The sequence below is a fragment of the Armigeres subalbatus genome, chromosome 1, assembly GCF_024139115.2.
Source record: "Armigeres subalbatus isolate Guangzhou_Male chromosome 1, GZ_Asu_2, whole genome shotgun sequence".
NCBI classification, from domain to species: Eukaryota; Metazoa; Arthropoda; class Insecta; order Diptera; family Culicidae; genus Armigeres; species Armigeres subalbatus.
Genome location: NC_085139.1, coordinates 222,472,218 through 222,486,904, shown reverse-complemented (window position 1 = coordinate 222,486,904; position 14,687 = coordinate 222,472,218). Strand labels below are relative to the sequence as shown.

At 40.1% G+C, this 14,687-nt stretch overlaps 2 protein-coding genes and 1 long non-coding RNA gene across 4 annotated transcripts; 1 reads left to right on the top strand and 2 right to left on the bottom strand.

Annotated features, from left to right (window-relative positions):
• Positions 1-55: 55 nt before the first annotated feature.
• LOC134205810 (MICOS complex subunit Mic10-like) lies at positions 56-618 on the bottom strand. The gene is made up of 2 exons (XM_062681413.1): positions 448-618; positions 56-295 (listed from the first exon to the last, which is right to left on the bottom strand). The coding sequence occupies exons 1-2, from the start codon at positions 521-523 to the stop codon at positions 162-164; spliced, it is 210 nt and encodes a 69-aa protein (XP_062537397.1). The 5' UTR covers positions 524-618; the 3' UTR covers positions 56-161.
• A 4,019-nt stretch (positions 619-4,637) lies between these two features.
• Positions 4,638-5,369, top strand: LOC134207025 (uncharacterized). The gene has a single exon (XM_062682765.1). The coding sequence runs from the start codon at positions 4,638-4,640 to the stop codon at positions 5,367-5,369; it is 732 nt and encodes a 243-aa protein (XP_062538749.1).
• A 3,341-nt stretch (positions 5,370-8,710) lies between these two features.
• Positions 8,711-10,165, bottom strand: LOC134211324 (uncharacterized). 2 transcript variants are annotated; one of them, XR_009979001.1, is made up of 3 exons: positions 9,816-10,165; positions 9,565-9,751; positions 8,711-9,501 (listed from the first exon to the last, which is right to left on the bottom strand). It is a non-coding gene; the product is annotated as an uncharacterized LOC134211324 (long non-coding RNA). The 2 variants fall into 2 exon arrangements; XR_009978998.1 differs by having other exon boundaries at positions 9,565-9,734; positions 9,816-9,885.
• Between the last annotated feature and the right edge of the window lie 4,522 nt (positions 10,166-14,687).

Here is a 14,687-nt window from a genome sequence, read left to right as displayed (position 1 = left end):
ATTCACATTTTCATGGATTTCGGAACACTTACATCACACTGTCGTAATCCTCGAATTCAGCGACATACAGACATTATTTATTAAGAAAGCCGCAACCCTTCCGTAAGATCTGCAGCGGCAGCACCGATCCTAATCCCATTTTGACGCTACTTTCCGCCACACTACTTGCTATTGAGCGAACGTTCGCAGTTGGTGTAGGCTATGCCGACGCCGAAGCCCGACCCCATGATGATGGGCCACGCTCGCCGCTTGAAGAACAGCAGCGAGAATACACTGCCCAGGGCCAATCCGCCACCTAGAAAGAAGGAATCACGTCATCGGTGAAAGATTGGATGGCGGTGGGCGCGCACTCATTGATAAACAATAGGCAACACAAATTATGTAACTCAAAAAATTGTCAAGTTCAAAGTCATCGGGGTTTTCTTCGCGATTGAATACCGTTCTTACCGAATTTGATGAGCGTGTCCGTTAGGCAGCGGTCGATCTTTTTGCCGTACTGGTCCTCAGCAAAGTTTTGGGCCATTTTTCTTTCGCTGAATCGATTTTAAAACTAATGAAACGGAATCACCAGTCACACGCACTGCATGGATGTTGGACGTTCGATTTTGTTGGTTGAAAAATCGTTTTGACGTTTATGTGTTTTGCTAACAAGATTCTTGTTAAAACGGTTTACATCTCTTTCTGAACACTGTATGATAATGTTACACATGCGATGTTTTCCTTCAGAATCATTTACGGGTCGAGCTTGGCCAGATCATTGGTACTTTTTCAAATTGGCCATTTTGAACAAGCTGAGAAAATGGGCTTGAAAGTTTTCAGATTTTATTTTTTGTTATGATCTAAGTAAGCCATGACTTTTAAATAAAATTATTTAGTTATTAGTCACACGTGAAACAAACAAGTCGTTTCAATTAGATTGCTCTGAGAATACAATAGGTTATGGGCCTATTCATCGTTTTCAAGCCGAAACTCTGAAGAATCAAAATGGCTACCGGAAGTCAAGCAGGATCAAACGGAAGTTCTGTGCAAGCAATTTCAAGTCTGCCGGGAATTGAAGGGTTATCCGGACGGGATAATTGGGCTACGTGGAAGTTTGCTGTGCAAACGTACCTCGAGTTGGAAGATCTCTGGGGAGCCGTCAAACCGAAGCAAAATGCGGATGGAACGTACGAAGCTGTGGACCCTGCGAAGGACCGAAAGGCAAGAGCTAAAGTGATTCTTCTTCTTGAGCCGATAAATTACGTTCACGTTAAGGAGGCGAAAACGGCACACGAAGTGTGGGAAAACCTGGAAAAGGCATTTGAGGATTCCGGTTTGACTAGAAGAATTGGCCTGCTTCATAAGCTGGTGAAATCGGAATTGGTAAGCTGTTCATCGATGGTCGAATATGTGAATCGCGCACACCAGCTGAATGGAATCGGCTTCAAAATTTCAGAAGAATGGATTGGTGCCCTACTGCTCTGTGGTCTTCCGGAGGAATACAGGCCAATGATCATGGCTCTGGAAAATTCCGGAACGAAAATCACTGGTGACGCCATAAAAACTAAGCTGCTGCAGGAAATACAAATTTCAACGGCGGACGCGGCGTTGTTGTCGAAAGGTAAACGTAACCATAGCAACCACAACCATGGTTACCAAAAGCTCGGACACGAAAATCACAGCAACAGATCCAAGCAAGCCAACCCACCGAAGGGACCGAGATGTAGAAAGTGTCAAAACTTTGGGCACATTGCGAAGGATTGCAGAATGTCTAAAAAAGGAGATGCCTTCTGTACAGTCCTGACGACGTTTGAAGCTGGCAGTGAACCTGACTGGTACTTCGATTCAGGAGCAACAACTCATATGACCCGGAACAAGGGTCTGTTGCAGAACGTAAAGTCATCCAAAGGTGCTGTCGTGGCCGCAAACAAAGCTTCTATGAGGATTGAAGCAACAGGAACAACTGTACTCAAGCCTATCTGTCAGAAATCTGGGATCGAAATACCTGTGAATGATGTCCAATATATACCAGAGCTGTCGGTGAATCTCCTATCCGTCAACAAAATCGTAAGTAAGGGCTACACGATGGTGTTTGACAACGATGGCTGCAAAGTCATCAACACGAGCGGTGGCGTGGTGGCAACTGGGTGCCACGAAAACGAGCATTTTAAGCTGGAATAGCGTGACCAAAGTGGATCCAATAAAGCATTGGTCTGTCCGGCGAATGATTCCCTGGATGTGTACTCAAGCCTATCTGTCAGAAATCTGGGATCGAAATACCTGTGAATGATGTCCAATATATACCAGAGCTGTCGGTGAATCTCCTATCCGTCAACAAAATCGTAAGTAAGGGCTACACGATGGTGTTTGACAACGATGGCTGCAAAGTCATCAACACGAGCGGTGGCGTGGTGGCAACTGGGTGCCACGAAAACGAGCATTTTAAGCTGGAATAGCGTGACCAAAGTGGATCCAATAAAGCATTGGTCTGTCCGGCGAATGATTCCCTGGATGTGTGGCATCGGCGAATGGGACATCTCAGTACGGCGGGATTGAAAAAGCTATCAAGTGGCCTGGTGAGTGGAATTACAATTAACACTAATAAATTTAGTAATGATTGCAGCGTGTGCGCAAAGGGAAAGCAAAGTCGGTTGCTCTTTGCGAAGAATGGTTCCCGTGCGAAAGAGCTACTGGAAATTGTTCACTCGGATATTTGCGGTCCGATGGAAGTACCATCCCTAGGGGGTAGCAGGTACTACATCGTATTTGTGGACGACAGATCACGCCGCATGTTCGTGTATTTTCTACGAACAAAATCCGAGGACGAAGTATTGAAGACATTTCAAGGCTTCCACACAATGGCAGAGCGGCAATCCGGCCGCAAAATCAAGGTGATCAGAACCGACAACGGACTGGAATACACGAACCAAAAATTCCAAACCTACCTGGAAAAGTTTGGTATTCGACATCAGCGAACCAATGACTACACCCCGCAGCAGAACGGTATGGCAGAGAGAGCAAACCGAACGATCGTTGAGCGTGCCAGATGCATGCTGTTCGAAGCCAACTTAATCAAGTCATTTTGGGCGGAAGCAGTTTCGACCGCGGTGTATTTAATCAACCGGTCACCAACCCGTGGCCACAGCATGACACCCGAAGAATGCTGGAGCGGCAAAAAGCCGGATTTATCACATGTACGAATCTTCGGTGCTAAAGTGATGGTTCATATTCCAAAACCGAAGCGACGCAAGTGGGATGCTAAAGCCCGCGAATGCAGACTGGTTGGATTCGATGAAGATACAAAAGGCTATCGTGTCTACGATCCAGTGACGAAGAAGATTTCGAGAAGCCGTGATGTGACATTTATCGATGAGAACGATGTTGGTACCACCGTTTCGACAGCCAATAGCAGAAAACCAAAGTTCATCATACTGAATGAAGAAGAAGCAGTATCATTGTCTCTAAATCCCGAAGAAGCTACCGACAAGCATCCAATTTCCTTGGAGGGTGCGACTGGTCCAGTTGAGGTCGATGAAAGTGACTGGGACGAGGAAGATTTCGAAGAAGCTGAAAGCAACATTAGTAATTCTTCCGTTGATACCGTGACAAATGTGACTGTGCTCCCACCACGTCAAACTTCAAATCCACCTTTGTCACAGGTGTTGAGGCGCAGTGGTCGGGAGCACAAACTTCCAGGCAAGTATAATGATTTTGCTATTTCGAGCAAAGGCTTGCCCTCTTCTCATACTCCGCAGATTTTTACACCTGATGACAACATTCCATTACATCCCAATACGGCAAGCGGCGAAGGAAGTAGCTCGAGGTCGCTACAATTTACTGGTGTGGCTTCCCAGCAACAAAGTGACGAGTGTCTCGTCGTTTCGGACGATCCAATTACGCATCAAGAAGCAATGTCGCGTGACGATGCCGACAAATGGATAGTTGCTATGCAGGAGGAGTACGATGCACTGATGGACAACGAAACATGGACCCTAACGGAACTTCCTGTCGGTAATGGGCCAAACACAATTGATACGTTTGCGTGCGTTTTGACAGTTTTCTCATGGGAAAACTGTCAAAACGCACGCAAACGTATCAATTGTGTTTGGCCCATAAGAAGGCGATCCGTTGCAAGTGGATATACAAAAGCAAGCAGGACGTTAACGGAAACCTTGCACGACACAAGGCACGTTTAGTCATTAAGAGGTTTTCAGCGAAAGGGGGTAGATTATGACGAAACATATTCCCCGGTAGTTCGACACAGTTCGCTGCGATACTTGTTCGCGATGGCAGCAAAGCACAATCTGGTTGTTCATCAGATGGATGCGGTTACTGCATTTCTGCAAAGTGAACTAACGGATGAAATCTATATGGAGCAACCTCCGCTCTTCGAAAATCGACGGAATCCAACCCTGGTGTGCCGCTTGAACAAAGCACTGTACGGACTGAAGCAATCCAGCCGCGTCTGGAACAAAAAGTTGGATCAAATGCTGAAGGAGTTTTGGCTGACCTAGGTAAAATACGACCCTTGTGTATATTATCACATCCAAGGCGGCGGTATAATATTCGTGGCAGTATACGTAGACGACGTCATGCTATTTTCGAATGATAGTGGTTGGCTGGAGCAAACAAAAGCGTTCTTGAGTGGTAATTTCCATATGAAAGATCTTGGTGCGGCAAAGAACTGCCTTGGCATTCGGATTACACGCAAATCCGGATCGGTAGAGCTAGACCAAGAAGCATACGTGAAGGCGATGCTCACAAAGTTCAACATGGTGAACTGCAAACCAGCGAAAATTCCAATGACCGAAAGACTCTCAAAGGACATGTCTCCGAAAACGGAGCAGGAAGCGGCTCGGATGATGCAAATTCCGTACCAAGAAGCGGTGGGTAGCCTGATGTATCTGGCTCAATGCACTCGGCCGGATATTTTGTATGCCGTTAATCAGCTGAGCCGGTACAATTCTAATCCCGGAATGCAGCATTGGATTGCGGTGAAAACCTTGTTCCGCTACCTTCGCGGAACATCTTCGTTCAAGCTCGTGTATCGCAATGATGGCGGAAATGACATAAATGGCTACAGCGACGCAGATTGGGCAGCCGATGTAGATGACAGGAAGTCCACCAGCGGCTACATTTTTACGCTGCAAGGAGCAGCTATCTCGTGGTGCTGTAAGCGCCAACCAACAATTGCCTTATCAACATGCGAAGCAGAATATATGGCTCTGTCCGCTGCTGTTCAAGAAGCGTCGTGGTGGCAAGGGTTAACCGCACAATTTGCGCCTAGTTGTGCAATTACTATACACTGCGATAATCAAAGCGCTATTGCGATCGCGAAGAACGGCGGCTACAATCCTCGGACCAAGCATATCGACATACGCCACCACTAAATACGGGATGCGCTAGAAAGAGAAGTTGTTAAAGTTAATTATATATCATCGGAAAACCAACTCGCCGATGGCCTCACAAAACCATTACCTCGTTTGAAATTTGAAGCAAATCATGAAGCCATACACACAAAAAAATAACGTTAATCGAATTGAAAAAACCGTTGGTTAAAATAAAAAGTTTCGTTGGTTCTTTTTCGTAGAGAGTCGCGCATTATCAAAATAAAAGTTTGTTAACTTTCGATTAATAAACGGGCTGCCATATCTGAAATTAAAAGTTTGAACTTTTAAAAATAAATTATAGAACTGTCAACCCGAAACTACGAAAAATGAAAGTACGCATACTTTTAAATTGAAAAATAGTAAGTTTCATTTACAAGCTTTTAATATTGTCAAACCATGATAGCAAGAAATCAAAAACTTTATGGATTCTTTAAATTGTTTGCCTTTATATTACATTATATTATATTTTAACTTAAATAATAATGAATGTTCAGGAGTTTAGTTCCAGTTGTCCATCATTTACTCCGCAGATATGTTGATGAAATATACTGCAGGTAAGGCGGCCGGTGCAGAATAGTTTGGCGCTCGATTTCGCCATCCCAATCACAGAATGGGGCGATATTTTCTGTCCGAGACGAAAAAGAAATTAGTCACTGCTACTCTTGTACGGCATCTCTAGACATAATCTTTAGACAGTTCAAAATAAATTACGACTAACCTTATAATTGCGTTTCCCGATTGTTCCCGATGTTTTGGCACTGTGTTAGCACTGCTGAATATTATTATTTTTGTTTTGACATCTGACCTGAGCATTCTCTTCGATCGATTCGACAGTTCTAAAGTTTTTAAGCTGAAAGGAAGAACTTTTAATTTCATATTAAGAACAGACGTGAAATACTTTCAAATCAAGCACAACACTTTTATAGAAAGTTTTTCAACTTTTATTTCCAAGAATATGTACAACTTTTTAGTAGTAAAGTGCATAACATTCAATTACGCCAATTTTCGTTTTTTCTGTGTAGGAGTCGTAGCTTGAGGATGAGTGTTATGATCTAAGTAAGCCATGACTTTGTTTTAAATAAAATTATTTAGTTATAATAGTCACACGTGAAACAAACAAGTCGTTTCAATTAGATTGCTCTGAGAATACAATATTTTTATTCCTATTTAGGCTATGAACCATTCCAGCGATTCATTTAACTTTTAGTTAAAATTGATCAGTTCGATGATTATTTTCCCATCCCAATTAAAATTTTACTCCGAAGCCGACCCATTTGAGTTTTGACAGATTGATAGTTAATTGGAACAAAATTAATTTGGCGCCAATTTTTTCGCGAACAAAGTTCAACTATCGAACATCGAACTGTCAAATCTAACCATGCTCCGGAGCCGGGTTATTTTTAACCACGGAGAAATAACCATCTGACGGTCAAATTTTAACTAAAAGTTAAACGAATCGCTGATGGAATGGTTCACAGCCTCAGAAACTAAACATTATTGCAATTGAATTCACCTCAACGATACATTATGAAAAGGTTCATCGTCACTGATTCTGAAATCTGCACATTAAGCACTTCCACAGTTATTAACTGCGAGGTTTCTAAGCCAAGTTACCATTTTTGAATTCGTACATCATGTGGCTAACATGATGATACTTTATGCCCAGGGAAGTCGATACAATTTCCAATTCGAAAATTGCCTAGACCGGCACCGGGAATCGAACCCAGCCACCCTCAGCATGGTCTTGCTTTGTAGCCGCGCGTTTTACCGCTCGGCTAAGTAAGGCCCCTGGTCAGGTCATGGTCATGCTCAGATCATGCATGTTACTCTGCTCCGTACGCTGCATTGTTGATACGTTGAAATGTTGCGTCAAGTTGAAACGTTTCACGCACATGCTACATAAAAGCAACACTGACGTAAAAACATTTCAAGGATAATTTCTTTAAAAAACGTATGTAACAAAAGTAAGCAAAACGAGATTTTTCAATAAAACATGACAATCACACGCGACTTTATGTAAAACGCATCGATTTTACTGATTTTAGATCTTTGTATTCTTTAATTCAATATTCTTACGAATGTGGAGATTTATATTTTTGAAGTCTCACTGTTACATACGTCGCTTTAATATATGGGAACTAAAAGCGACATAGGGTAAAGTGCCCAATAGTGGACCCCCAACCAATAGTGGACCCTCCAGCCATTTTTGCATTATTACAGCACAATGCAAACATTTTGCTATGAAATTCCATCGGGAGAACCTACCTTACAGTTCTATGATTTGATTACATGCATTGGAAATGCTATGGAAAGTAAAAATAGATGATTTTTTACAATTCTATAAAAAATAAACACGAGTGTGTCCATTATAGGAATATTTTGGGGGGTCCATAATAGGGAAGAAGAACGTCTCGAAACGGAACACAAAAATCAAATGAAGTGTCGACTATAGGGAAGCAATTTCCTATTATGGACCCCCAGGGGGTCTACTATAGGGCGAATTTAGTCAGACTTTAAAATGTTAATTTCAACGAATAACGTCAAGTATTTGCGTGTTTCATGTATGTATCGTGAAGAGGAGATGCAGAGCTTGATATTAGATATCACGCAGAATTATTATTTTGAAAATTTCCACTCCTTATGCCAGGAAGAGTAAAATTTCCCTACTAGGGGGTCCACTATTGGGCACTTTACCCTATGTAACAAAAAAGCAAAACAAAACAAAATTGCAATGTAGGAGAATCCACATCCCAAGCAACCAGAAGTTCGGATAAGAAGGGCTATTTTGGCTTAATCAGCTCTCATTTTAAGTAATTTTTTGTATGTAACGGAACTTTAAGTGAACTTTAAAGTTCCGTTAAGGATGCTTGGAACTTGATGTGAACCATAGTGAACCAATTAGCTCGGTTAAGAGTAAATTTAAGTAAAATCTGAACTTCTGGTTGCTTGGGATAGTTAATAAGGGTTATGTGTGTTTACTCATATGGACCAAACCACGATAACGTCACGCGTCGATTTTTAGTAAGAAGAAAACGATCGCTGCGGGTAATGTCTACACACAAAAAAAAATCGTTGGTAAAAATAAAAGAATCGTTGGTAAAATTAAGAAAATGAGTTAGTGATTTTCAGTAGAAAGTATTGAATGGTTAAATTTACCAATGCAGAAACTTTCCACTGGCAAAAATCAACTGCTTATCAAAATAAAAGTTTTTCTCTCAAAATTAAATGTGTTTTTTCATTTGTTTCAACTATTTACACTTTCAAAACTACAGGTCCTGTTGCTTTCATTTCAAGTTAGTATTGTTGAATTCAAATGCAAATTAAATTTGTTGTTTGTTTTTAAAATCGTTTTTATTTTTATTCTATTCGCTAGTTTTTTACGTGTGTTTGTTCCCTGCTCGGACACCACGTCTGTGTGCACTTTCGACAACGTACGTACATATGAATAGAACGCGGTGGCATGTAATTCTTTCGTAACATGTGTAGAATCCGTAATGCGGTTTCTTGATATTTAGGCGAATCATAGCTGTACTCCCACATCGTGGCGTCGTCGTTGCCGTCGTCATCGGTTTCATTGCATAAACTGCTCGGAATAAACATCTGGATCGAGGTGCAACGCTTCCTTGTCCCTGCGGTAGGATTTGTTCACAGTAGCAAATTCAGTTCCTTTCCAGAAGACCTTTATAGAGATGACTCGGTTCAACGTCTCGAATCCTAGCAGGGGACAGCGTTTATTTGCGGCAGCACGACAGCAAACTGGTCTGGTTTCAGCCCATTTTAGGTGTGTAGAATGCCATCTTTTCTCTCTCTTCCTGGAGATCATTGCCACAAATCGCTGCGCATTGATCCTGTACTCCGATACATGTAATCCGTACGTACCAGCAATCTGTTTCCTCTCGGTCATTTTCGTCGCACCAACAGTCTGATCCGATCTAGCATTGCCCGTTTGTAGTCTCCCACTTCCGCTTACAATCATACTTCCGCATGACCATAATCTTTGCGGTTGTTCCGGACAAGATGCCCCATAACTCATTCCTGCATGAAACTGGGCAGCACACATAATCTGATGGGTTATCTACTTTTTCGGACGATACACGATCCTTATCATCTTTTCGATTCTGCCATGTGCCATCTAAAATATGCATCACCATTAAAAATTTCATTTAAAACCACAATACCGCACATTAAAACATACTTGCTCTTTGATTCCTTAGTTTTTCCCGAGGTTTTTCCTGGTTTGGTATGCTGGGGACGGTCAGCCAGTTGCTGTATTCCTTCGTTGGAAGTCTCTTGAGCGCAAGAGGCCATGGAGTTCAGTTTGAATTTTGTGTCGGAGGGTGCTCTCCTCGAGGCTCTTCCTTCCATCTGGATTTAGTTTGTGACTGCAAATGTTTAAAAAAAATAATGTTTTCAAGACAATAAATTTTGAACTAATTAAATACTCACCTGTTTCAAAGTAATAATTGAAAAGACTCGGCAATTTTTGTTTAACAAAACCAACAAAACGTTGTTCCTTTTTTTAATTCAAAACATGACAGATCGTTACAGGCTGCCAGTTACATTATTTTTTGGTTGACTTTGTTGCCAGAAATGTGAAATATCGAGGTAAAGTTTGATTTCTTTTTAAATTTTGTTCTGAGTGTTCTCACTGTCAAAAGCACAATATTACACTGATGTAAAAACTTTCCGATTAAACATTTTGCATTTGATTTAAATATGTTGGCACTCAAGAATACCAAATTTTGCCTACTTTCAAAATAAGATTAGAAAACTGTAAAAATCCCAACTTTTTTTTTCTCTGTGTACCAAAAATGAACCTCGACATGAACATCCGGTGAACTAAAATGCTCCTAGTTCACTGAAATATTAATCGGCCAGCAGCGGATGTCACATTTCTGACCGATAAGAAGAAGAATCGAGGAAAAAGAAGACGCTCGTAGCCAAGTCCATATGCTATTGCCCGGTTACTTGATTCTTATGGGTGAATAGCATTGCGGTGTATGGTTTGGCGCGGCCGTATCTTTCGACAGTCATTCGCCGCACACCCGTTTCAAATCATTCAGAGACTGAGTGAAATTGTATTGCCGTCTCTTTTTTTCCCACGGATAAGTTACTCAATTTTCGTAAAAAGTGGAACTTTTTACGAAAAATGAGTAAGATTTCCGTTAGAAAAAAAGAGACGGCAATACAATTTCACTCAGTCTTTGAGTGATTTGAAACGGGCGTGCGCGTGAAGTTTTGTGCAAGTACCCATTTGGGAACATTACAAAAGCCGCGAAGTGTATCACATCCAGAGAATCTGACAACACATAGCCGTTATGTCTTTACAGGTCTTTAAGGCTACCTTACACCTCGGGAAAATTTTCCGCCGGATTTTGAACCCCGTGCATTTTAAATGGGGCCGGGATTTTGATTTCCCGTGCCCAAATCCCGAAAACATCGCATATGCAAAAATGCATGGGGAAAAAATCCGCGGACCAAATTCCCGAGGTGTAAGGTGGCCTTTACCCGACAAAAACGAAAAGATAGACGTAGTTCTACACGGAGAAACACGTTTACTCATTAATGGGTACTTTTTCTTTGCTATCTCTTTTCCTCTGCTGAAAAATTTACCCATTTTGGGAGAATAAGTGGATCTACTCATTTAAATGAGTAAATCTACTTATTCTCCCAAAATGGGTAAATTTTTCAGCAGAGAGAAAGAGATAGCAGAGAAAAAGTACCCATTAATGAGTAAACGATTTTTACCGGGTACGTAAAAGCTTTAAAATATTTCGACATAGTTGTTTCATAAGGGCCGAAGTCGCAAATGTAAACAAATCGAGTTTATGACATAGATCGAACCTCCTGGAAATGTACTATATGTAGCATATTAAAAATAGTACAAAATGTTGTTTTTTTGCTGTAAAAACAGAAAAATACAGAAGGGCGATATTACATTTCCGTTGGATATTTTTTCTTGGTTCGATTGCGCCCCGTTATCTCCATAACAGCTGTGGTACCTTGAGTGAAAGACATCCGTTCTGTTGTGACGCATACAATAATCTGATTTATTATTTCATCAACCGTCCATAGCCTACTAGAACAATCCACTAACACATCTCCTTTTTTATATAATTTTGAATTTCAATTATTAATAGTAACAATGTAATTATCCTATAATTTTTAAAACCAAACACTATTTGTTTTTTGTATGAATATATTTTTAGATTCCGGTAAAGTTTTCTTCAACATTTTCAAATCCTCTGAATTTTGGTTCTTCATCTGGAGGCCATGTATCTGGAAATTCTATTGTACATTGGTTGTCTGTAGGTCTTGAGATTGTTGATGGATTAATCTTTTTCAAATGTGCTATGTTTCTTTGGTACGTTACTCCTGTTTCTTGATTTTCTACCAGAGCCCGAGTACCTGCGCGACTCAATACTTTATATTTTGTTTTTCATATTGATATTAAATAAGTGTGTATCTACAGTAATATAGATCAAACCTGAAGAAACTGTAATGTCCTTTGTTTCCACGGGTTCTATTGCTTTTGCTTGGAGTTTGATCGATTCATAGGAATTGACTATGCGTGTCAGTTGTGCCAAAGTTAATTTCTCTTTCTGTAATAGCCTTTCCTTTAGTTCAGTAGGAGCGTAGTAGATCACCTTATCCCCATAATTCGTAGATCTCGACATTCAGCTTCAGTTTTTCCGAAATTACAACGCTTTGCTTGATCGACACAACGCATCAGAAATTTCGATAACGCCTCATGTTGGCCATCTTGTACAACAGCTGGTGATAGTTTGCAATATTCGTTTCGTTCAAAAGATTCATGTTGCTTGGGTGCAAAATGTTCGTCGAGTTTGATTATGGCGGTCTTGTAACAAGGGTCAATTCCTTTTTCTTTGTCTTCGGTAACATCTGCTCCGTCAATTGAATAAAATAAATCCTGAAGTTCGAGACCCCCTTTGGCGAGTAGTACATTCTTGATCTTTGACGAATTTGTCTCCTCGCTAGCTGCCACAATGACCTCAAAATTTCGCTTCCAGCGCATCCATTCTTTACAGGTTTGCGTCTCAGGAAGGTGGTTGAATTTAAACGGGTTTATGTTCCAGCTTTCCATTTTGAATTTCTATTACTGAAAATTTATTGTAAAATTACTCATTGAAATGGTTGCTATGGTAACAGCTTTGCTGTTATTTTACAAACATATAGTTTTTTTTTTAAATATTTATATATCCAGCTTTTTATGCGACAGTGCCATAATGCTTTGAATCACCCCTTTTGACACATGCTGCATCCACTAAAAATTTTATAAATTGATCTTAGCAATCGATGTTTACTTGAAATTTTCAGTGAAAACCTTTGACTGTCATAATTTGGTTTGGAGTTTTCATGTTTCTGAAGCATGGTTTAATATTTAAAACAATTGTTTTTCTAGACCATAATTATTTTTTAGGTTTTCTTCTTCCAGGTGCCCGATTTAGGATAACTTTACACGCTTCTGGGTTACCTACGCACTTGGGATTTTTTAACGAAGGAAGGATACGTGCAAGGATACGCGCGTTGAACAACAGTATTTATTGCTGCAGCATTATTTGTTCAATGGTCCTGATCCTTTATTATATGATACTTATCTGAGACGAGACCTGCAAAGACGCTGCTTCTTTTCTCTTGTTTTGACACTTGTTCTTCTTTTCATCACAGTTGACCATCGAGTTTCAACTGTTTACTTGACTGTTTTACCTAAGCCCCAGGTGGACCCTTCTGAGCACAATAAAAGTGTATCCAATTCACGAAATAGTTAATTCATTTTCATAAGGATTTTTTACTGGGAACAAAACACAGGTTTATTACTGATTATTAACAAGCTAAACGGAAGGTTTGGAATACTCGTTAAAGAAAAAAAGCCTTGGTAAAACAAAAATGATGTGTAATAATTTAATTGGGATACCAATACTTTCACTCAAAAAGCTGCTGGTTGCACCTGACAGTTCGTGACAGCAGTTGGCTGGCAGCAGCTGAAGTTACATTTTTTCCTCTTTGCAGGTCTCGTCTCAGATACTTATCAAGAAGAGTGGAACCTATAGAAGTATATACATAAATGCCATTAAATGTTCGTAATTCGGCTTATGGCAGGACGTTTTATAAACCTCTCTAATTGTAATGAATTTATTTAACGATCCTTAATCAATTTGTGGTCACAGAATGCTCTAATGAAAATCACAAAGAAGCCTTTTCCAAAATTCTCTGAAATAATCTGGGAGTGATTCATTCATTATAGCTTATGAATATGCAATTTTCCAATCGCTATTCCATATCTAATTATTGCAATAATGCAATAATTAAAGAAGGAATAGCGGTTGGACATTTTTGAAGCTCCTTACAGAAAAAAAACTGTATCAAGAAATCGTATAATGGGGTGGGGATAATAAAAAGATATGCATCACTCCTAGTTCTCTTTACGAAATCATATGTATGTTAGAACTTTTAAATTGACAATTTTGTCATTGTCAAATGCATGGCAATATTAGAATAATATTTGCGTAACTCCTAGACTTGAATAGCTCAGATGTCATCCAAGAAAGATCATTCGCTCCATAATAAAAACTGGGAAAGTATTGAGAGTCTTGTCATACTAATTCCAATTACCTCGTGAGTTGTGCTATTGTCTCGTGGTGTATCGTAATCTTTGATATTATGAGAGATAGTAAATCAAAACTAGTACATTAAACAATTTAAATCATACCAGTAATACAATATGTACAAAAAAATAGGTTATTAATTCACGACGAAATGTTTTTTTTTGGGTGCATCGCCTGATTTGGTGTTCCAACATAGAAAAGACTACGTTCAGTCTCCACACAATCCACTTCCGCATTGAATAAGGAGAGTTCCTTGCTCGCATAGTGCCGATAATACAATACGCAATACGGTAAGATTTACGGCCTTCCGGTAAGCTGTGAAGAAATAAATAGTGATTCAGATCTTTCGATATGGGATCATGCGAAGATATCTTGTGAGCCGGTTGAAGAGATGCGAGTCTTCGTTCCAATCCCCCCGTTTCCTTCGGATTCTTAAAGAATTTGTGCTATTGTGTTCGTTTTCGAGTTCTTTCGTTCCAACTAAAGTCTTAAAAAGAAGCTTGATCTTGACTTGACTTGATCTCGTTTTTCAGAACATACCTATTTTGATTTGACAGGTCAATAAATGGCCCTAATTCATGGCTACCAAGATATTATCATATATTAAGTTCACAGCTAGTGTCAAATTCGATTCACCCCTTGTTAATTTATGGTTAGCGTAAAAAGCTGGATATATATTGCTCACAATGGC